At 43.3% G+C, this 25,292-nt stretch overlaps 1 protein-coding gene across 1 annotated transcript; it reads left to right on the forward strand.

The window, feature by feature from the left end:
• The first annotated feature begins 32 nt into the window (after positions 1–32).
• LOC142572512 (pentatricopeptide repeat-containing protein 2, mitochondrial-like) lies at positions 33–25,292 on the forward strand. Its single transcript, XM_075681677.1, has 10 exons — positions 33–146; positions 404–496; positions 837–975; positions 2,215–2,332; positions 3,606–3,785; positions 4,470–4,583; positions 9,079–9,153; positions 11,421–11,537; positions 21,519–21,702; positions 23,927–25,292. Exons 1-10 carry the CDS (start codon positions 59–61, stop codon positions 24,037–24,039), a joined length of 1,221 nt encoding a protein of 406 aa, XP_075537792.1. The 5' UTR covers positions 33–58; the 3' UTR covers positions 24,040–25,292.

The following is a 25,292-nucleotide window of genomic DNA, read 5'->3' on the forward strand; positions in this document are numbered from 1 at the left end:
ATTTGTTTACTAGATTAGTGAGCATTTAAGTTAAATGTCGACGGCTTAGCAGTTTAAAATGGCGGCTGCTCTTGCGGGACATGTGTCTGCTCGCGCGATATTAAGTTCAATTTCAAAGTCATGCATTCTATCTTTCAAAGCTCAAAGTAAGAATCTGTATAGCCTTACGCATAGTTTATCTCGCAAGAGGTAGTGATTGCACGTCTTGTGTGTGTGTTTTTTTTATCCCCTCTCTCTCATAGGCGTTGTTCAGAACTTCCAATTTCGTCTGCCGGCACTTTCTCAGGATGTGATAAACCAATACTTGTGCTTTCAGATCGATTTATTTCAATGCCCCAATTACTAAGCGTTGAATGTGTTTGATGGAAATGCGCTAACGACAGCTCTTCATTTTTCTTCGCAGACTTGCGACATTTGTACGGTGCGGCTGTGCTTGGTTTGGACAAGTACCTGGAAACGAGGGAGAAAACGAAGCACCAATTTGGCGATGCTAAAGGTAAAATAGAAGTCAACGTGTTTCTTGGGCACGGAACTTCTCAGGAGTCCTGGTTTCGTCCTACTGAAACTGCAAAGATATTTAACTGCGAGAACTATAGCTCAGTTGCTTTAACTGGTCTGCTCTCTTTCTTCCTTGCCTATAAGCATTTTAGCGTTCAATAACCGAAGTGAAAAGACAGTTAGCTGTAATGCAAAGATACCGTTCTGCAGCTAGATATTTAAACCTTGCTTAAACCATGCAGCGTTCTCCATGGACACATTGGTGGCCAACTTTAATTTGTGACCGAATATACCCCGTGAAGATGGCAACGTTACTCACATTGGCGTTCTTATTTCAGACAAGTTTTTTCAGCGAATAAGTCAGTACTTCAACAGCGACAGCCCAGGAATGGTATTTACGGAAGATCTCAAGCATGTTACCTACTTATGTGAAGACAAGGACTCCGACATTGAATTGATGATCAAGATGATGAAGAGGTAGGATGAAATCACTCCTTCGCTTGCCACCGGTGAAGTGTGGCTAGAACGTCGGCTTGCAAACGTGCCTGTGGCGAGCTTCGAGCATGTTATTATCTTTGTTCATCTTAGGTGACAAGAATGTTTCAGCAGAACATCTTACTTTGTCAAAAATTTTCTTTGGTGTCATGTTGCATGCTGCAGTAGTCAAGTCCAGTGCTTCAGCCTAAGGCACTACCATCAGCCGATTTCTTATTGCCATATTTTGGAGGTAACTTCGTAACAATGTAGACTAATAGAGTAGTTCACTGATTTTCCATCAAACTGCCGTAAGTGTTCCTGCTTTAGCAGAAACCACTGCATAGCGGAAAAGATAAACCAGACCATGACAATTTTTTGTCAAAGGTCATTGTAGCATCACTCACCTGGCTCGCCCCAATAAAGCGTGATAAGAATATTGATCTGTTCATTGCACAGACTATTTTGCAATAGAAGCATTCGATTGTAAGCGGTGTTTTTCCTCATTTCTTTTTCATATGCTTGAGACAGAAAATAAGTTCTGTCAACTAAGTTGCATGTCTATGTGACATCACTGTTCTTTTTGAGCTTTTAAATGTTTTGTGCAACCACTCCCCTTTGTAATGTCATTTGACCTTGAAGGTGATATAGACAAATCGGCAATGATAAATTAAAGGATCTTATTGTCATGTTTGAAGTAATTGTAATGTTAGTTACTCTTCACTTCCTTCTCACTAAGAAGCTCCAAGCACTCATACTCATTATGTAATTAGAATGGGTGGCCAGTCAGAAATATGAATATTTGCATTTTTGACATGTGCAAAGAAGGAGCTGCTGACATAATGATTGAAACATTAGCTCATTGGCAAAGCAAGAATGTGCTGTAGCCTGAGAAGAGGTCTGACATATTGTCCTGCCCAGAGGATGCTAAAGAAATTGCTATTCTGGCATAAGATTGAATAATTCAAAATAAGTAATTTTTCTTGCTGAGAAAGCAATGAACAAGTGAAGTCTAATGGATAGTAGGCATCTGTTTGTTAAAGCTGGCCTATCATCTCTCAATGTGCCGAACAGCAGAATCGACAGGCAAGAAAGACATGTGGAATAGAGGTTTAATTATGCACTATCAGTGTTCCACATAAGTATTGCTGTGTCTTGGGACAGCTTTGTATCCATGTGCAAGTTCACTGCATCTGACTGGCTATTGCACCAGCACTCAGATGCTTCAATTTCACCCCTCAGGTTCAACCAGCAGAACAAAGAACTGCGCTTTGGAACATTCGTCTTTGGACCTGTGGCCCTAAGATTGTTTTACCATTTAAAGAAGCCAGATATAGTTTTACAACTGTTCGAAGACCAGGTCAGTGCACCCTTAATCATTCAGTGGACTTTCAAGTTAAGTCAACTCATTAATTTTACATTTCTTGTATAAGGTACAGGACAGCGCCGATTGGAGGTCACTAGGGGAGGTCTTTGTCCTGTAGTAAACATAAATAGGCTGATGATGATGATCAGCTTGTATAGGTAGCACTGTAAACAAATTGAATGGCATTAAATACAGTTGGTTAAATCTGAACTGAATTAACAAGAAAAGCCTTGATTAGATTCCTTTTACATTTGATTATTTGTGCTTATCGAAGAGTTTCGAAAGAACAATCACCTAAATTTATAAAGTAGTAAGTATTATATAGAGATCAGGTGCTCTTTTGGGTTAAGTTGCAATAATGAGAAAATATTAATACACACAATTTTATCTGGGCATTTGTTTCGTCACACTCATTTTCTGTCACCAATTCTTCAGGAAGTTCTTTGCTGTAAATCAAACCGGTGGAGGGGGGGGGGGGGTATGTAGGTATTGCCTCAAGCTAATTTTGAGCGTGTTCACTGTTTACTACATAAATTAGTTTCTTGCTATCATCAGCTAGCGCCGAGTTTCTTTATCCCTGACAGCAACGTTTTTTCTAGCTTAAAAGTATCTGGTGCCCAGAACCTATACTACTTTTGCAGCAACATAGTTTCTAGTGGGAAAAGAATTGTTAACGGAAAAAGTAAAGGGACAGACAGACCGCTACTGGTGAATCTGAGGGAGCCTAAGGTAGCAGCTGGCCACTGCCACAAATGCTTATGCTCTCCGTGTCTTGATAACGCACGCAGGCTCAGACCACTCAACAGGCAGATTGATAAATTCTCTACGTTTTTTCTCATTTCAAAATCTGCAGGTAGATGTGTAAGCACACCATCTTTGGCACTCACAGGGAAAGAAGTTTCATATCTGAATAGAAACTTTCGAGTGAATGATTTGTAATGGCTTGTCTTCAGTGGTGTTTGTCCATTGTTGGCATGTCTTTGCATTTGTCTGTGCATTCGTTTGTGCATGTGGTGCTTGTAATTTATGAAAATTTTTTAATGAAGCACTAGCGCTCTGTCTTGTCCCCTTACTTTTATTGTTAACAATTTTTTCACGCTAGAAACTATGTTGCAGCAGAAGCAGCACCCCCAACTAGCCCAACTATCTTCTTTAGTTATACCCTATACTATTTCGGAGCTTCTGAAAAAAGAGGAGAGGTTTTAGATTTGTTTGATAAGGAAGGATGTTGCTATTGTGCCTGTCTGATGTCTCTCTATTTCCACAGGAGCTGGATGGCTTCTTTGACCAGTTTTCATCGTATCAGATTGCCATGGACCTCTTGTTTAAGGAGCAGCGTTATCAGGACGTTTTGAACATTTTCAACAGCATGCAACAGAAGCACCTCTATGGAACCAAGTACCCACGTGAATGTGTCGTTCTTGCCCTGGGTGCCTGCTACAAATTGGTGAGTGCCGGCAGTTTCTCCTTCGATGAAATATGGTGGACATTTGCTGGAACAAAGATCTGAAAGGGCACTAAAGGGGAAAAGGAATTTCAGCTGTATTGGTAAATTAATGTTCTCCAATATATAAAAAGCCACCCTTAGCATGAGAAGACATTTGGTAAGCCAGACAAAACATTTTATCGATAAAGGTGGACAACATTGTGTGTTAGAAGAGCCAGAGAGTGGACTTAGCAAGCTTTAAAAACATTTACTCAGCCCCAATGACCCAAATACAAAAAGAAAACAAATTTGTGACATTACACTGACAAATTTACATATGAGTTATGGCCCGAAATTCAAAAATAGAACATTTACCTTTGTTTTCTCGTCTAATAAACAACCTATGACAAGAAAATCCTGTGCCAGTCTAAATTAATTTAGTATTTTTCTTTAATGTCCCTCTAACCACTAACCATACCAAACATTTTTTTTTTTTTTTCGTGTGCCAAACTGGTTTCATCTAGCCCAGCATTTCCATAGATGACCGATTGACACCCAGTGCCTGTTAGCTTAAAAAGTGCAGCACCGCTTCTGTGGTTATGCCAAGGGACCTGATGCTATATTAAAATGTGACACAAGAAAAAAAAACATGTACCGTGTGACGCCCTTTTGCATACACATACCTCTCCTGCCTCTTTCCAACAGAACACTCGTGAGTCGTACGAGTATGCGGTCAAGCTGATTCAAGATGCCCGGTCTGTGGGAGCTCTGGTGTTACGTAAAGCCCTGTCCTTTGCTGCTATGCTGGCTGTTAACCACGTAGGTTGGCCTTCTTCTTCTGCTTCTTAGTCTTCTATAACTTAAATTCTCACTGAGGTTTGTGCTACTAGTGCTTTGTGACATCGCTATGGATTTCTCTTACAAAGGTCACAGAAAGCTTTAACCTGGGCATGCATAGCTAGGCTTACCATTTTCCCAGAATGTGTACCAGAAGGGAAACAGGACAGAAGTGATAGCAGCAACATTGTATGACCATCTTTTCAACCAAAATGTCTGCGTCTTTCATTGCCTTGTGCAAGTGTGTGTGCTCTTGTCTGTTGGCAGAACACTTTCCATGGGGATGCAAACCTGTTACTAATACAATGAAGTCACATCCGACTTCAAGATACTTTTGCTATATCCTGTGTTAAGTTACGAGCACACACTCTGATATTGGCGAAAAGTAATTGCCGTGTATACTCTTGTGAAGGTCTCACTTTTTTTCACAGTCTTGGTGGTGTGTGGCCCTTACGTGGGTGTGGGTCATTCCATTCCAATATTTCTTGACTTGTGTAGCCTCCCTGAATCCTTTGCACCTAAATAAGGAGTGCTATTGTTTTCCTAATGCATTTGTTTCTTTGGGCAGACGTGCCGCCCACCTTGTGCCCATCGCTGCTGTTCAGGCTCGGGTTTTTTGCTTGCATTACACTCTTAGATACAGTGAAATATCGATGATATGATCACGGCTAATACGAATTTCCGGATGATACGAATTTTTCTGTGGTCCTGGCCGAACCCCATTGCTTTGCAACGTGCTAGAGAACGGTTGTTACGAATCGATTTTCGACCCGCGCCGGTTGATACGAATAAACACCACCCCACCGATGGCCGCGAAAGAACAGCGTGCAGTCACGCGATTTCTCCCTTTCTCTTTTGGTGCGGAGGCGCGGACGCGGCGCCGGACAGTGCGGAGGCCGCGACTTGGCGCGAAGAGTTTGAAGCGGTGGCGCTTTTGTTGCTTTTGTGCTTTTCGTCCTTTTCCGCGTGCCATCGGACGGAGTGGCTGCTGTGCTTCAGGCCACATTCTTTGTGTGTGCGCCATTTTGCCTAGTCACAGCGAGCTATGTCTCGCAAACGGAAAGCACTCTCCTTTAAAGAGAAATTAGACATTCTTCGAAAGGTCGATGAGGATCTCAAGAGGAAGCTGACGGAGTTGGCTAAGGAGCTAAGCTTCGCAACATCAACACTGAGCACAATTGTTGCACAGCAAGACTCTGTTATGAAAAACATGCTTTCGTTCAACATCAACACGAAGCAAGCAAAGACCGCTCAGCACATGAGGCTTGAGGAGACTCTCCCGACTTGGTTTGAAGAAGTAACCGCAGCTGGTGTAAATATTGACGGTAAAGTTTTGTGGGAGAAAGCCGACAAGTTTGCACTTGCTCTGCACATCGATGGATTCCAGGCCTCGGGTAGGTGGCTGCAGCGTTTTAAGACTAGGCACGGTTTTGTTTACAAAAGCATTTGCGGCGAAGCAAAAAAAGTTGACGAGGCAGTTGTCAGCGACTGGCTAGTGAAGCTGCCGTTTCTCATCGCCGAGTATGAGCCTCGTGATGTTTTTAATGCTGATGAGGCAGGCCTGTTTTTGTAACATGCAACCCGAGAAGAGCCTCTGTTTAAAAGGCAAAGCATGCAAAGGAGGCAAAAAAACCAAAGAGCGCATTACGGTTCTCTTATGCTGTAACGCCGACGGATTGGAGAAACTTAAGCTCACAGTAGTTGGCAAGTTTCAAAAGCCCCGGTGCTTCAAGCGCGAGAGTCATTTGCCGTGCGTCTATTGCGCAAACAGAAAGGCATGGATGACAGCGGTGCTGTTCGAAGAGTTTCTGTCGTTCGTTGACAGGAGGATAGCTTGCAAGAATCGGAAGATTGTTCTGTTTCTTGACCAGTGCACTGCCCACCCGAGGCAAGTAACGCTTCAAAACATCAAACTTGTCTTTTTACCCGCAAACACGACGATGCACCTGCAACCCCTTGACGCTGGGATTATAAAGAGCGCAAAGCACCATTTCAAGAGCCTTCTTGTGCGCCGCCTACTTGCTAAAATTGATCGAAAGGATGAAGGTGACCTGCGAATAAGCCTCTTGGATGCCATCCATATTATAGCTATGGCATGGGATCGGGTAACTCCTACTACCGTAGCGAACTGCTTCGGCAAATGCGGCTTCTTCGAGAGTCCCGAAGAGATGCCCCCAGAGCCGGAAGAGACAATTGAGAATTGGGAACAGCTTAATGTCAAGTGCACAGCTCATTACTTTTGCACGGCAGATGACAATCTTGCCACCTGTGGTGTGCGCACGGTAGAAGATATTGTCGAAGAGGCCACATGCGAGGCTGCTGATTCTAGCGATGATGGTGACGACATAAACGTGGGCGACGGCGAAGGACCACCACTGGCGGGTGAAGCGCTGCACGCGCTTGACGTTCTGAGGCGTGCTATGGCCGCGGATGGAATCAGCGACGGCACGTGCACGCGTTTTTATGGATTTGAACAAAGTCTGCTAAGTGACCTGACAAAGAAAAAGAAGCAGAAGGACATTAGAGACTTTTTCTTCAAGAAATAAATGCTTTTTACATACGTGTGCCTGAGTGAGTTCACCTCTGACTCTTTAATTTAGCTAGTTTTAATTGTGTTTCTATGATACGAATTTCGGCTAATACAAATATTTCTCGTGACCCTATGAGATTCATATCATCGAGATTCCACTGTAAGCCAAGAGCAAATAGGATTTTTTTTCCCCCATTAAGTTTAGGTTGTCAAATGAGAGTGGCAGGCACTTACACATGTACGGCCCTTACTCTAGTGTATACAGTAATTGAGTCAACTTTGATTGCCTCTCAGCATGCCAACATGGGACATGTGAACAAAGGTAAAGCACAAATGTGCTTTGTCATTAATTAATATGCTAACATGATCATATGGAATTTGCCTATTGGTTTGCCTGCTGTAGGTCAGCCAAGCAAAGCCATTGGCTAAAACAAGCATGCTCATGCACAATGTGCTATTTAAACTTGCTCTTGTCAAGTATGTGACATTTACATTTTTGCCACTAAAATGTACACTACAAGCTGCTGAGCAAATATTTGCATTCCTATAACCAATATAAACTCGGACCTTGCATTTTCAATTTCTTTGTAGCAATAAAATATTCATTTGCTTAAAGCATAGCAAAAAATATATATATTCTAAAATTTCAATATTTAGATATACGACTGCTTTCTTGTGCCTGGAACCTGTCGTGCAATGTAAGAATATTCAGCCCATTTTGGTTTAAACGCATTGCTGCAAGATGTCATCGTGAATCCCACTGACCTCAAACACTGCCCCAGCAAATAATTAATAGTTTAGGATGTTTAGGCTAAAATTTCTTATTCTTGCAAACAAAAAATGGGGCCACAGAGGTAAGTGCGATATCAAAAGAGAAGGCGAAGCCTGTGCCGTACCACAGTAACTTGCTTACTAAATGCGTTCCTCAGCTATGTATGCAGGCTTGCTTTCGAGGTAATTAATGTTGATTATGTGACCAGCAAAAATTTGACAATCGGCATTGGTTGTTGTGGACATGGCAAGGGAATTGAATAGTTTGAGGGTGTCCCAAGATATAACTTCGAGTGATGAGTTTCAATGGGTGCCAACATGACTGAAATTATGTAAAATTATGTTCCACTAGAAATGAGTGTGCTGTACATAGTGCCAAGAACTGTAACAGCAGAATAAGGAGCCTATAGGGCCTTTGTTTAGAGTAAAGCCACACCAGAAATGGATGTGGAGTAAATTACATACGTGTCAACTCTCCCAAATTTTCCATAATGTGACATTGGACTCGTTCTACAATTTTATAAGCATTGCGTCTAGTTTTGCAAAGGATAAATTTCATTGTACTTTTACTTGTAAATAGTTTTACTCGTTAGTCTCCAAAGCTTTCATTGGGAAGGCAGTGATAGGATATTAAAGGAGTACTTGCTTGGAACAAGTTTATTCAGACAAGTTCCTGAAACAGGCAAAATCAACGACAGCAAATTCGCTGAAGAATATCACCGATCTGAAAACAATGTGTTGTGCTTCAGTGTCTGCTGTTCCAAGTTTGCTACTGCCTGTGTGTTGCACGGAAAACCATTATTAACAAAGTGTGTATGTATTCCACAAAAGATGTGCACTTGGGGTAGAATTGCTTCAGTGCATGACATTTTCCTTTCTTGCCATGTCTGTGGGATTCTTGTGAATTTTTAAGTTCACAGGCACATTTTAGATTTACTTCACTATAGTATCCAGTAATCCATTATACCCGTGTTTGTGATATTCAGGCCCAACTGCATTGATTCAGGTGTGGGCAGCCCAAAAGAATGCTTATGCATGTGACCTGGGATGCACCAGTGACAAAAATAGTGGCTTTTGTGCTTTTGCTGTACACTGTGTCTGGAACTACGAGTTGAATTCTTGTTCAGCTTGGTCATGTATGCAGTAAAGTATGTGGCCTGTTTTCTCTGTATGCAGAATGAACCAAAGGTTGCCATGGAGCTGCTTGCTCTGACAGCACAGCTCTCCTACATCACAGTCCGTAACATCAGAGTAAGTCTTTCGTTGCATGTGAGTCTGTTTCTCTGAATGTTCGGTGTTACCTAATGGAGATATATTCATTGCCAGACAGTGCCATGCACACCTCATGTATTATACCATTAATATAGTAGTCAATTATTGAAGAGGGACTGCTTTGACAAGACAGTTACTCAAAGGAGTCCTAAACCACCCCTTAGGCTTCGTGAAGAAACATAGTCTGCGGATAGCATATGTTGCTGTGAGCATCTCGGCCAAGTTTTGCTGTCGTACACAGCAAGCAGAGCTCGCAAGCGGAGCAAGAAGTCACCTTTCTTTCAAACGCTCTCTTTTCAACCGAAGTCTGCTCCTCGTTCTCCTCTGGACACTTTAATTCTTAATAAAGCAGATTCCCATACGCGGCTGCTGTTAGTCAATAGGTAACATCAATCAAGAAGGATGTTTGAATCAGTGCGCTTCTTCCTACAGTAACTGTGTATATTTATTCATGGAGTTCTATAAACAGGCTCAAGTAAGTGAAAATGTGCTTCCGAATTTCGATAATAAATATACATTTCCGGAAAAAGCCGACTCTTGTCTGCTCACGTACTCTTGGTCACGGCTGCCCGCGTAGGAGTTAAACTTTTGCCACCTTGGTTATCGGTGTCATAACCGGCGGGTCTCATTAATTTAGATAGTTTTTAACACTCAACTAGCCTCGAACCACGCGAAACTTAAGGTTAGACTCGCTCCTTAAGGCTCACTCCTGGCCACTCCTGGTTAGACGCCTTGGCTGTCAGACTAATTGACAGGACTTCAAAAATGTGCAAGTTGGATGTGGCTACTATCTGTCGGTCAAGCTGATGAAGGAAAAAGCCAGCCTGCACCGCATAGCATGGTCAGACTATAGCATATACATGCAAGCACGCACTCAAGCCCTGTCGTGCACAAGGCAAACATTGCGCATATGCACTGCAGTTGCATGTGGCTGCGGTCTTCTGCATAGCGTAGATACCAGGGCCGCCAAGGTGTGCCATCACATGTCCACTGGCTAAGTGCACTGTGGCTAACTGAGGACAAGCGCATTTGTCGCATCATAGGTGGCAAAATTGGTAGTAGGCATCTACATTAACATCCAAAAGCAAAACTGAACTGCGCGTCATGGTGATGTTTAGAAGTTGTGGACATGGTCCGCTCCGCCTTAGCCTTCACAGTGCAAGACATTGAAGAAGGAACAGGAGCACAGCGAAGAGAGTGTTTGATTGCTTGTAACTCTGTCTGCTGAATGCATTGAAGTACATATGAGACAAAGTATTTCTGAAATAGTCTATTTTAAATTCAAATGCATTTCTCCTTTTCGATAAAAAGGGGTTCAGGGCCCCTTTAACTCATTGTTACATTACTCTTAAGTAAAAGCAATGCAAATCAACTTAAGTCATTGTACCTGGCAATCAGCAACACAGCTATATCATCATTTAGCAATAATGAAGAGCTGTACAATATACTCCTTAAAATAAAAATAAAAAAGGTCACGGAACCGGATCGATATAACAGAGTATGTGTTCGTACCCAGGCTGACATTAAGCAACTCAAGTAGGTGCGCTGTACAGTACACATTACCCATGTATAAATTCCTCTTAAAAGCTTCAGGTACATTTTACGAAATTTGACCACACCTTCCGAGTGCGCGCTATTCTAGAAATATTGTTAGTATCATGAAATTCCACTGGCCCAAAATGTGCACCTGAGACAGTGATGTGCATTATTGTTTACGTCCTCATCACTTGTCTTCTTTTCTCTTCTCTAAACTGGCAATGGTGTCCAGCTGCTGCGCACAAGAGACATGATTTCATTTCCCAGTTTATAGTGACCTCATTCTTATGGTGGTGGAATGCAAACACAGTTGTGCACCAAGCTGTAGGTTCGTGCTCAGAACCAATGTATTACCATGAAATTAATGCTAACAAATTTTCAGAAGAATATTTTATAACTCTAAACTAATTTAGTATTTCTCTTCATTGTCCCTTTAATTATGGAGCTGGCTGCTATGGCTTCTCTCATTGTCCAAGTGTTGCTGTGTGCAATTAAACCTAGTCAGTCAATCATTGAATCCTCTTTTAGCTCTGCACTCCCTTTTGCAGAGTTGCAGAGCAAGGCCCACTGGCCCAAACTGACCAGTCCGTGTTGCTGATTTCTGTTTTCCTGCTTTTCTCAGAATCGCTGCTAGCCTTTTGCCCTGTAGGCTAGGCACATAGCTGACCTATGACCTGAGTGTCTTGTGGTGTTTCCTTCTGTGCTTGCAGATGATAGCGCTAGCAGACCTGGACAGAGTGGATGATGTCTTCTTGACTCTGAGGTCTATCATCCACCAGGATGTACCCATGCAGTCGCGCATGGAGCAGCAAGTTTGTCAGGAAACGGTGGGTTGCTATGGAGTTGCTACGTGCATCACATGTCTATTGTGTGTCCATCATTTGTCTAGCACCTGTAACTCAGCTTTAGCTCATTTGCTTGGAAGTACAGTGCATACTATGCCACGGCAGAGTTTCAGGCAATGCAAATGCAAGGATTTCAGCACTTCTTTAAGATGATCCAATAGTGCATCCACAAGGCTGTGTAAAGCCAAGACACTTGTGTTTGTCACATGGACTAAAAACTGAGTTGATTGGTTTGGCACACAAGCAGAAATGTAATATTTTCATTAATGTAAGGTTTTTACATTAGTCGTTATCACTGATAGGAATTACTTTAACTTTTCCCGTGCCAAATATCAGTCTCACTCGCTCAGGGATTCTCCTTTTTCTACTGAGTGCCACAGACCAGTGGCAGTCGTTCTATCATTTTGGTGTGAATTTAGCGCTATTACATGGCACCAGCTCCCCACCAAAAAGCAAATGTTTTGAAGGCATCGTTGGTTACCCTAGGCTTTAAAAATGGCGGTGCAGAGTGAGGCAACTATAGCAACGATGACTGCCTTTTTCAATGCCATAACCAGTGTTTTTAGACATTTCTTCACCTCAAGTACAGTAGAACCTTGACCATACGTATTGGAAAAAAACACAAGAAAAGACGTACTAACCTGGAAGACGTACGATCTGAAGTAACCAAAAACAATCGACAGACTCAACTATTGTTGACATCTACGTAATGCAAAGTGTCGCGCAGATCGTTGTGGCGTGACACGCTGAAGTGCATCGAGCTGGTGGCGTTCTGGCAGCCCATTTTGTTGTTTTTCTATTGCATGGTGTTTTAAGAGGGCGACGGGAAACCGAAACAAAATCGAGCTGGTGGGCGACGCCGGATAGCGCCTAAGGGAAACGTGATGTCCACATCACGTCATCTGAAGCAGGGAATGGCAGCGCATTTTGATTATCGCCTACCAAAAGCATGCAGTAGGCTGCGAATGGCACTATGCACCACGCGGATAGGGGAAGATGCTTATCTCAGTAGGCTTGGCAGCAATAGCTGTGAATGCGGCGTGCGATGACCCAGGTTGAGATTTGCTGGTACCAGAATAAGAAACTGAGCACGCCATCATTCTCACATGAGACGGGCGGCTATATACTGTTCTCGATTGCACGCGCCTTTTCTTGTTCACATGGGATTTAGCAGTCGGAAAACATACACGATTGTAGTCTGTAGTAAAGAATAGCGGCACGTTTCGGTTATCGCCTATTAGAGGCGTGAGGTACGCCTTCTACAGCCCTGTAAAACAGTTATGTGAAGACCCTTATCGTAACTGGTGATAGCTGTGAACGCCTCGTGCGACGACCCCGGAGAAGATTTGCTGGTACTGAAATGAGAAACTGAGTGCGCGCCGGCGTCTTCACGTGATATGGGCGAGCAAGTATTGCGGTGAAGCTGCCGCGGTGGGCAGTGAAGCTGTTGCGGTGGGCAGCTACATACGGTTCTCGATCGAGTGCGCATTGCGCGTTTTCTTGTTTACATGAGATCTAGCAGCCGGAAAATGTATCATATGATCGCAGTTTGGCAACATACTGAACGTTGGTGCCGAAAATAGTGTTTTCCGGGAACGTATGAGCCGGTAAAAGGGCGTAACTCTATCTGGTGATTTTTTTGTGCTCTCCATTGCGAACGCTGGCACTGGGAAAACGTATGTAATGGGAATGCATCAACGAGATTCTACTGTAAGCAAGTAGGCCTGGAAAGCTTTAGTAAGTCTTGTTCAGAGCTTCAACGCAGTACTACGATTCCAAGATAGATTTAAAGCATCTGGCGGCTCTCTCGGGTGGACATGGCTCGACAAAAATGCTTTGCCGCTGGTGCCTCTGCAATTTTGTTTCTTTTTACCTGCCAGCAATAATGCATCGCATGAGGGACAACAAAAGCACGCTTGACTTCTGTTCTAAGAAATATTGTGCTATGAACAGGTACAATTTTCTTGGAAAGATGTGTTAGCTCTTCTTTTTTGTAACTGTGCCAAAATTTTACAGACAGCCTGAAAAAATTGTGGGGCAGCAGATCGGCATAAAATCGGTATATTTCTATAGCATGCAGCTAAAATTCAGGATTGCAGCCTGTTAACCTCGATATAACGAACACGAATATACAGTAGATTACCGTTAATTTGACTCCGGTTAATGCGATTTTCTGATTAATTCGATCCCGACTGACACCCATACATTTACAAGGGCCCAAACGTCCGTTCTCTTGATTTCTTTTTTCCAATCTCCAGATTGGCCTCCGCCAAAAACTTGACTGGTCAGTTTCGCCGCAATACAACCGTGTTACGCGGTGAAGAATATCAAGAATAGAAAAGGGCCACTGTGACGAGGCATAGTACGCATTCCTTATACACGCGCCGTCTTCGGTCACAGTACAATCGCCTAGGCGCTAAATGTACACACCGGCAGCCATTGAGAGCTGTTTCTGATGTTTCTGTAGCGATCTGAGCTCACGTTTCGCCCGCCATGCGTGCCTGGTATACGAGACCGTGCGTTCCTTAATTATACGCTCGCGCCGTTCGCCGAGAAGCGAGGAGAATCCATCTGTGTCTGGGGAAAGCTCAGAGAAAAAGAAAGGCGGCTAGGTGAACATCGAAAGTCGAGGGGACGTTTGAGCCAATAAAAGAGCGGAGGTATATCTACTCTGGAAGGCCTTCCAGTAAAATTCATAATCACTAGAGCGCAAACAACGAAGGGGACATACGGAATGACAAGAAATTATGAATCATTATCAACTAGCCCAATTCACAGTTTTTCAGTGAACTTATCAGGCGTCTGTAAATTTAAGGAACAGGTGCTATATCTTGTAACAGTAGCACTTCTTTTTTTCTGCTTGTAATGCTTCACCGCATAAAACGTCTGTATTGTGGCGAAGCTAACTTTAATGACGAATGCTGACAAGTGAATCAACAGCGTTTTTCGGCGTTTTGTTTTTTCTGTTTTGTTTAATTCGACTCTGTGGATAATTCTACCAGTTTCCGCAGTCCCGTCAGTGTTGAGTTAACAGAAGTCTACTGTAATTAATTATCGGATGTAACAAAACTACAGTGAACTTATCAAATGGAACCTTAAGGGACCAGGTAAACCAGTTGCGTTTAATAGGAATTTCATTTACTGAGAGATTGAGCTTAAGGGCACACAAGAAGCTGTTCTGAAAGGAACAACAGATAACAGGTATAGCAGACCTGATTACAAAGCTTCTTTTTACAAAGTTCCTACTTGCTCGCCACCGCTTGCTAGAGCTAGCAGCACAAGACATAATTGAGAAAAAAAAGGAAAAAAATCGTTTCATAAAAAAAAATTTCTGTTTTAATGATGCAACCACTCTTGAAGTCATCAATAACTTTGATATTTAGTAAAGCAATGAAGGGGGCTAGTTGGTGAACGTTCATGGTTATATTGCGCTCAGTTTTACAAACACGATATTAAGGAAGGACAGGACGTGGACGGACGAAGCGCAAACTACCAACTGTTTGATACTGTTAAAGAACGCGCTTATATACAAGGAGATATGGTGCGGGGGGGGTACATAGAAAAAGATATGACAAGGTGACGACATGTGATTATAGTTTGGGTCAGGCATACATCCTTCACATGTACCCGTTCGCCCTGGCAAACTCGACCTCAGCTTTGATAAGCGCGATGGACGGAGTGCTTACGCACGTCTCTTTTTCTTTAGCTATCGCAAGCGCCTCCCATATTTCTCGCTCCGTTTTTGTTTTTGATGTTCCGATGACTGTGGTGCTTTCTATTAGCGGGGAGCATTTGCACTGTTTGCAATGTGCGGCCAAATTGCTAGGTGCTGTCAGAAGCTGGCACATGTATTTGTGCTCCCGTAACCTATCGTTTAGACAACGTCCAGTTTGCCCAATGTATACTTTCCCGCAATCTAGTGGGATTTGGTAAACAACTGAAGTAGCGCATTCCACGTACTTTTTCGCGTGCTTAGTCTGACAGACGGCACTTTTCCAAACAAGGCGGCACGTTTCCTGCCGCCTTGTTTGGAGAAACGAACATAACTACCTGTTTCAGATATGTTGACGATTATTTGGTGTGCATGAAAGAAAACCAAACCGATCCATGTAGCGTAGAAACTGTCATCAGCATGTTCAAAAAAGCACATGAAGGTTTAGAGTTCACGTACGAGACTCCTACCGAAGGTCGATTGCAGTACCTTGATATAAACATTAGGATCAGAGGCTCCCACATGTGCTGGTGCTACAAAACTAGAGGAGAAAAAGAAATCCTGAGGTACGACTCTTGCCATTCTAAAATCATTAAAAGAGGCATCGCCAAGGCTTGCATCAGTCAAGCAATTGAAAAATCATGCCACCATGCTGTGAGGGAGAGCATCGATCTGCAAGTAAGCCGCTTAAGAAACAGTGGGTACCCGAACAGCATGGTGGTGCAAATCTGTGAAAACTTGTTGCCCGAAATCAGAGCCAACAGGAAAAGGCAGAAAACACAGAAGAAAAAATTGAAAAAAACGCGTGGTGTTGCCTTACATCCATGGCTTGTCACATCGGATAAAAAAGACAGCCCAACGCCATGACGTTCAAGTTCTGTTCTCCGCCCCGCAAAAACTAAAAGGCATGTGCAAGAAGGTGAACGCAGGATCCAAAGAGGCCAACCCTAGTGCTACGGTCTGTCAGACTAAGCACGCGAAAAAGTACGTGGAATGCGCTACTTCAGTTGTTTACCAAATCCCACTAGATTGCGGGAAAGTATACATTGGGCAAACTGGACGTTGTCTAAACGATAGGTTACGGGAGCACAAATACACGTGCCAGCTTCTGACAGCACCTAGCAATTTGGCCGCACATTGCAAACAGTGCAAATGCTCCCCGCTAATAGAAAGCACCACAGTCATCGGAACATCAAAAACAAAAACGGAGCGAGAAATATGGGAGGCGCTTGCGATAGCTAAAGAAAAAGAGACGTGCGTAAGCACTCCGTCCATCGCGCTTATCAAAGCTGAGGTCGAGTTTGCCAGGGCGAACGGGTGCATGTGAAGGATGTATGCCTGACCCAAACTATAATCACATGTCGTCACCTTGTCATATCTTTTTCTATGTACCCCCCCCCCGCACCATATCTCCTTGTATATAAGCGCGTTCTTTAACAGTATCAAACAGTTGGTAGTTTGCGCTTCGTCCGTCCACGTCCTGTCCTTCCTTAATATCGTGTTTGTAAAACTGAGCGCAATATAACCATGAATAACTTTGATCTTGGTCTCCAGCGTAAATGCACTTGTTTGAGATTTCCTGTGCTGCCATCAGTAATGCTCCTCAATTTAAGTAGAACCCTTTCCGTAAGCCTCCAGGTTTCTGCCCCGTAGGTGAGTACTGGTAAGACACAGCTATTATACACTTTCCTCTTGAGGGATAATGGCAACCTGCTGTTCATGATCTGAGAATGCCTGCCAAACGCACCCTGGCCCATTCTTATTCTTCTGAGTATTTCAGTCTCATGATCCGGATCCGCCGTCACTACCTGCCCAAAGTAAATGTATTCCCTTACCACTTCCAGTGCCTCGCTACCTATTGTAAATTGCTGGTCTCTTCAGAGACTGTTAAACATTTCTTTACTTTACTGCAGATTAATTTTTAGACCCACCCTTCGGCTTTGCCTCTCCAGGTCAGTGAGCATGCATTGCAGTTGGTCCCCTGAGTTACTAAGCAAGGCAATATCATCAGTGAATCGCAAGTTACTAAGGTATTCTCCATTAACTTTTATCCCCAATTCTTCCCAATCCAGGTCTCTGAATACCTCCTGTAAACACGCTGTGAATAGCATTGGAGAGATCGTATCTCCCTGCCTGACGCCTTTCTTTATTGGGATTTTGTTGCTTTCTTTAGGGAGGACTATGGTGGCTGTGGAGCCACGATAGATATCTTTCAGTATTTTTACATACGGCTCGTCTACACCCTGATTCCGTAATGCCTCCATGACTGCTGAGGTTTCGACTGAATCAAACGCTTTCTTGCAATCAATGAAAGCTATATATAAGGGTTGGTTATATTCTGCACATTTCTCTATCACCTGATTGATTGTGTGAATATGGTCTATTGTTGAGTAGCCTTTACGTAATCCTGCCTGGTCCTTTGCTTGACAGAAGTTTAAGGTGTTCCTGATTCTATTTGCGATTACCTTAGTAAATAGTTTGTAGGCAACTGACAGTAAACTGACCGGTTCATAATTTTCCAAGATTTTGGCGTCCCCTTTCTTATGGATTAAGATTATGTTGGCGTTCTTCCAAGATTCCGGAACGCTCGAAGTCATGAGGCATTGCGTATACAGGGTGGCCAGTTTTTCTAGAACAATCTGCCCACCAACCTTCAACAAATCTGCTGTTACCTGATTGTTACCCAGCTGCCTTCCCTCTTTGCATAGCTCCCAAGGCTTTCTTTACTTCTTCCGGCGTTACTTGTGGGACGTCAAAATCCTTTAGACTATTCCTCTTCCATCATCGTCGTGGGTGCCACTGGTACTGTATAAATCTCTATAGAACTCCTCAGCCACTTGAACTATCTCATCCATATTAGTAATGATATTGCTGGCTTTGGGGTCTCTTAACGCATACATCTGATTCTTGCCAATTCCTAGTTTCTTCTTCACTGCTTTTAGGCTTCCTCCGTTCCTGAGAGCATGTTCAATTCTATCCATATTATACTTCCTTATGTCAGCTGTCTTACGCTTGTTGATTAATATCGAAAGTTCTGCCAGTTCTATTCTAGCTGTAGGGTTAGAGGCTTTCATACATTGGCGTTTCTTGATCAGATCTTTCGTCTCCTGCGATAGCTTACTGGTATCCTGTCTAACGGAGTTACCACCGACTTCTATTGCACACTCCTTAATGATGCCCACAAGATTGTCGTTCATTGCTTCAACACTAAGGTCCTCTTCCTGAGTTAAAGCCGAATATCTGTTCTGTAGCTTGATCTGGAATTCCTCTATTTTCCCTTTTACCGCTAACTCATTGATCGGCTTCTTATGTACCAGTTTCTTCCGTTCCCTCTCCAGGTCTAGGCTAATTCGAGTTCTTGCCAGCCTATGGTCACTGCAGCACACCTTGCTGAGCATGTCCACATCTTGTATGATGCCAGGGTTAGCGCAGAGTATGAAGTCTCTTTCATTTCTAGTCTCACCGTTCAGGCTCCTACACATCCACTTTCGGCTATCCCGCTTGCGGAAGAAGGTATTCATTATCCATATATTATTCTGTTCCGCAAACTCGACTAATAACTCTCCCCTGCTATTCCTAGTGTCTATGCCATATTACCCCACTGCCTTGTCTGCAGCCTGCTTCTTGCCTACCTTGGCATAGAAGTCGCCCATCAGTATAGTGTATTTAGTTTTCACTCTACCCATCGCCGATTCCACGTCTTCATAGAAGCTTTTGACTTCCTGGTCATCATGACTGGATGTAGGGTCGTAGACCTGTACAACCTTCATTTTGTACCTCTTATTAAGTTTCAAAACAAGACCTGCCACCCTCTCGTTAATGCTATAGAATTCCTGTATGTTACCAGCTATATTCTTATTAATCAGGAATTCGACTCCTAGTTCTCATCTCTCCGCTAAGCCCCGATAGCACAGGATGTGCCCGCCTTTTAGCACTGTGTATGCTTCTTTTGGCCTCCTAACTTCACTGAGCCCTATTATATCCCATTTACTGCCCTCTAATTCATCCAATAGCACTGCTAGACTCGCCTCACTAGATAACATTCTAGCGTTAAACATTGCCAGGTTCATATTCCAATGGCGGCCTGTCTGGAGCCAGGGATTCTTAGCACCCTCTGCTACGTCACAGGTCTGACCGCCGCCGTGGTCAGTTGCTTCGCAGCTGCTGGGGACTGAGGGCCGGGGTTTGATTGTTGTGTTCATATAGGAGGTTGTGGCCAAGTACTGCACCAGGGTGGCCAATCCTGCTTTGGTGAGGGAGTGCGTTACCGGTTCTGGTCACCGGGATCAGGCCACACTCCAGGCCTGTTTATGCAATTTTATCAACACGCGGATTTTTTTTTAATCCGGTGGAAAATTGCGCGGCACCGGGATTCGAACCACGGACCTCTTGCTAAGCAAATTCACTGCGAATTGACATTTTAACACCAAGAAACCACGGTAGAGCCACCCTAACCACCGTAGGGTGGCTAGGGTATAAGACTAGGTTAATTGGTGTTCCATCTTGTTTAAACAGTGCAAAACAAGACAAAGGATGGCAAAAAACGGTGGCACTCCACCTTTTTTGGCGTCCTTTGTCTTGTTTAGAGCTGTTTAAACAAGATAAGGTGGCTAACCTTGGCACAAACAAAAGTCAGCAAAAGTTTCCGTGGCGATAACAAATATAGGAAACTGGCGAGAAAACCCGAAAAGAAAAGGTGCATACAGAGATCCTTGTCGCAGTGCCACTAAGATTAGCTGCTCATCCTCATATTCAATAATATTTTAGTTTAGTTTGCCCAGAAATAAAAAAAACTGTGGTGTCGTTTAACAAACTTTTTTTGCACTGCCTTAATGCAAAACCAACCAACCACAAGGATGTTGTTCTGTTTAAGCAACTTCTGTTTGCCGAGATTCTACTTTAAATCTAAAATTAGACTGCTGCTACTGTCTCATAGAAATATGTACTTACCAGAAATATTGGATATATGCAGTAAAATCTCGTTAATTCAAATGTCACAGGACCAGAAAGGATGTCTGAACCAAATGTTGAATTATCGACTTCCTTCACAGTGCTGCCACAGCGCAAGACCCGCATCTTGATCTGAGACGTAGTTTTTTAACTACCGCATGCACATCCCAGTTATTTTTTCAGCTGTAAGCTGGTTGGCGGCTGCATCGCGACATAGCTGGTGGGTTTGACGACAGCATACAGGCCATGTTAGCATCACTCTTTGTCCTTTATAGCTTATGCAGTATTTTACGTAGAGCGCATTGCACCAAGTCAAAATGAGACTACTGCTCACCGCAACCTGGGTGCATGAAGCCGTGGTCAGTATCGATACAATCATAGATGGCAACCTCACAGTTCTGAAGGCACGCGACCAACATGCACGGAGTCATAACGAACAATTGTGGATGAAACTGCAGTCGCCAGCGGTGTGATCATAGATGGCGACTGCACAGATATGAGGGCATGCAGCCACTGTGTGCACTTAGCCAAAGCAAAACTACTGTTTACCGTAACCACTGCAGGCAAAACCGTAGTTACTATTAGCGCGATTATGTATGGCGACTGTGCAACTCTTGAGGCATGCTGCCAAATCATGCATGCAAGAGTCATGCGCTGCAGTGAATGCAAAAATAAGGTAAAATAAAGGCACAAATAGGCACGAAACATTTGTTCTTGTCACTAACGCAGAAATACAGGCTAGTTGGCCATTCAAACTGTCATGCATTCTGGAAGCACGATAGTCTGGATAAGGAACACATGCAAACAGGATGAGTGCTCGTCCCGTTTCTGTATGCTCCTTGTCCATTCTATCGCGCTGCCAGAATGCATGAAAGTACCTGTCATTTCCGTACGGTTTCCACTGGTGAATATGACAATGCAGACCCTACCACTTTGTTGAAGTTGAATGCTAGTGCCGCTTTGCTTTTTCGTGTTTCACATATACCACACTTCGAGAGCTTTCCCGAATTAACTAGTATGCACCCAAATGTGTCCAAATCAACAAAAGTTTGATGCCATTATATAATGCCTATGCACACCGGGACCAAAAGACGAGTTCGAATTATTAAATCTTCCAAATGAACGAGGGTCGAACTCATGACGCATTACTGCAGTCGTGTTGTTTCGCTAGCTGCATGAACCAACTGCAAAGGAATTCAGCTTTGTTGTAGGACCTGAACCTTGCGGACATTTGATGTCGATGGTATATTTTCTCTTCGGTGTTACCTGTAGGCGTATCAGGGCAGTGAATCCCATTTCAGGTGGACAAGGTCGACGAGTGCCTGGCTCGGCTAGGTGACAAGGAGAAGACGCACATCTTTGAACAGATGAAGCGGGCACTGCGTGAAAACAACCACCTTTGTCCACAGTCCCTCGACGAGCTCCTCTGCCAGCCATTGCTCACCCGACTACCACCCAAGGACCGGGACGTGGACCGCACTGCAGGTCAGCTGTGAGAGAGCACATTGTCCATGCATCAGTTTGACCAGTTCTGCTCATAAATGGATTCGGGCTCTTTATGCTGCAATGTTGCCTATGAAATTCTTCGGCAAGTTGTCCCAGTTTCTTAAGCTTTTTGCTACCTGAGCATCTCGCGTTTTAAAGGTGGCGGTTTGATGCAGACCTTGGCATTTGTGAGTTAATTCTGACGTTGAAATTTCCAGGTGGCCTGTAGTAGAGAATTCATTTAAACGTTTAAGAAGAGCAAACTAGTAGCGAGTGCCATCATTGCTAATAGGTTGCCTTGTAATCAATGGCAGCAACCAATGTTTTACCACTTTTCCTCAATATTTTCTATAAACTCATCCAGCTATTAGAGCATGTATTCAAATATAATGCACAATGCATACTTTGAATTCTAACAAGCCATATATGTAATCTGCCTTTTTGAATGACATATTTTGCTTCTGTTGTGCTGTTTTCACATCATGTGCTCCTGATTTGGGCTTGCTCCAAAAAGCCTGTCCACATGTTGCACCAAATTCATCTGGTCATACCACTAAAACCCGTTTTAAGCTTGTGGTGTCATCATCAGAATATTGAGCTGTTAATGGAAACATTTTCCAACTGTTCAGAGTAGTGGTTAACAAATACTCCGTGCCGTGAGTCACTGGTACGTGACGTCTGGTTATCCTGTTGTGTGGCAGCAAGTGTCGCCAGCTGGCCACATAAACTTTGAGCCGTTGTCAATCTCGTTCGGAAGTAGGGTGTGCTTAGCACAGCCATTGTGGCAGTCTTGTAGTGAAAGTTAGCAGTCAAGATGAAAAAATGTGCTGTTCACACAGCATTCAATTTGGCACAGCGATTATAAATAAACCACTCTTCAGCTGGTTATCTTAGCGTGACCATTCTGAGCAATAATTTGTCCCGAAGCACCAGTGCAACTAGCACATCGTCGACATTGTACTCACAATGCAAGCTTTCCTCCATATCAGTGATACTGCTGGCTATCTGCACATCATCTGCTTCACAATCCGCTGACAACAAAAGACGTTTTTGCAGTAGTCACCACTATAATGCAGCACACACACACACTCCAATCATTCCAAAGGCAGATTCAGTTACAAGAAGAGAACCAAAAAACATGTAGAGATGAAAATCGGTCTAGTTTGAGAAACATACATGCATCTGCTGAGAGGAGTTGTAAAATACAAAACTCAAGAGTTACTAAGGATCAATAAATGGCAAATTGGCCACTTGCTCTCCAGGATGCCTCCGATCATCAAATAATCAAATTGAGAAAAGGGCAAGAAGCTAGTGGGTTAAAACAAACATTGCACAGTGTAGTCCCTCCAGGTGCTCATGGTGGCTTCAAAATGTTGCGAGGGCAGTAGTGGAACATTAGTAAGAGGTTTAAGTAGACCAATTTGATGCATTGGAGTTCCTAGTAGCAGAGAAGTGCAGGTTGGAATCAAAAGCCAGTTTTGGGAGGTGGAGCAAGCGTGACATCATGAGGGCACATGCGGTATGATGCACAATGCCATGCTAGAATATAAACAGAGGCCCACTCCTGATGAGTTCTCTTTGGTTGACGCAATGGCTCCAACAGAAAAGCTTATACCCAATGAGCGAAAGGCCAATATCCAGTGCACATGCCGCATTCGGCACAGTAGGCGCTGCAAGTTTCATAAAATTTGCTTGGCTGGAGTACATTGGGGGCAATCGTAGGAGAATGCAGAGTTGTGGTAAGTACTGCTTGACAGCCCATGCTGACCTTGGTATGTGCTTACTAAAGGTTACAAAAATTTACCAGCCGTTTTTGCATCCTTACTAAAGGACCTCAAAGTGTCATAAAAGGATTTAGCAAACACTGATGAATGAAGGAGAAGGGGAACTGTCGGGCCTAATATTTTCTTCAGTCAAAACCCTATGAAGCCAAGAGATAGGTAAGCTAAAAAAAGCATAGAGGAAACTATTCCTTGTTTTAATTGGAGTGTACAAATGATAAGGTAAAGGGAAATGAAAGTGGGTGAAAAAACAACTTGCCACCGCTGGAATGTGAACCCACCCATCCATCAACGTGCGCCTCTACATTCCAACGTGTGCATAAGGCTACGAGGAAATTGTTTAGTCAATGCTTGTCTTTCAAAGAACTCCTGTGGGTAACCCATTCTTGTTTTTTGTGTTGTATAATTAGCCAATGCGTTGACCTTTTCCTATTGGATCGCAGGTTCCGGGATAGGAGGAACGTACACGTCTGGTTACCGTGCGCCAATGAAGGGAGCTTCAGGTGCCCGCTATCCGGTTCGGCATCGACAAGGACTGGGCGATGTGGATGATTAGTCACAAATCCTCTGCTCTGTGCTAGAAGTGTTAAGCTTCGTTACCACTCTGTCCCCACAAAATACTTCTTTCCCATTTTATTCTATATGCCTAGTGGGTTCAGAGGAAGGGGATAATTTTTCATCAATTCAGAATCATTACTATTCTGAAGTTGGGAATGCATAAGTGTCATTCTTTCTTGAATATATATATATATACACACACACACACACACAGTTTATGCACTAATCTGATGGCAGGGACAGACATAATTTAAACTTCGATAACGTGAACCATCAATGAGTGTTCATGGTCATGAATTGCACCTGCATAGCTGGGGCAACGCATGGCATAATCATGTACCCAGGCATTGTGGAGGCATACATACTTCTAGCACTGTGTCAGGGTTGCAAACTTCGGAGACAGTTCAAAAACAGGGAAAGGTTTTAAATTGTGTCCATTTGTTTACTGCTGCTCCTGAAATTTTTTGGCTTATAGAATTGTATATAGCAATCACAGAGCCATTTTATGCAACTCCGTATAGTAGGTGTGTAATGAGCCAATTTACTAATTCAGGAGGTGGTTAATATTAATTAGACTGCAATATTTTTCTCCTTTGCAACAAAGCTGCCTTCAAGTTGTTCAATGTCTGAACTACAAAGGAGTGAAAGAAATAATGGACAAAATTAAGTAGTTTAATAATTGCAAAGCTTTTGTATATGTACTTCTGCTGTCAAGACCACAGAAGCCATGCTGTGACACGACCATGCCGTCCTTGTTGTACGTAGCCATCCTCTACACTTCAGCATAGATTCTCGAAGCTTTGCAGAGTTTTCATCCAAGGGAACCTGTTTGCATTCTTCCGTCAAAGTGAAAATAAAGCAACTGTTCAGCATGCTCTTTAGATGTTCATTCTTTCAGCTCTGCCAGTTTAACGGGACATCAAAAGCAAGCTAATCAATCTAGCTTGGTAGGTAACCCTTCTTAACAGCTCACAAAGTTTACCTTATGCTGAAAGAGAACTTGGTTGTAGAGAAAATTGTAACCGAATGGGTTGCACAATTCCTCCGCAGTTCAAACCTCTTATCACAAACGCATGTTACATCGCTGCACCAGTGATCTTGGGGTATTAATCTGCTAGGCAGTACTAGCCTGCTTGGGCTCTCTACACTTCGGCATAGATTCTCTAAGCTTTGCAGAGTTTTCATTCAAGGGAACCTGTTTGCATTGTTTTGTCAAAGTGTAAATAAAGATACTGTTCAGCTTGCTCTTTA

Source organism: Dermacentor variabilis, chromosome 2, assembly GCF_050947875.1.
Source record: "Dermacentor variabilis isolate Ectoservices chromosome 2, ASM5094787v1, whole genome shotgun sequence".
Taxonomy (NCBI): domain Eukaryota; kingdom Metazoa; phylum Arthropoda; class Arachnida; order Ixodida; family Ixodidae; genus Dermacentor; species Dermacentor variabilis.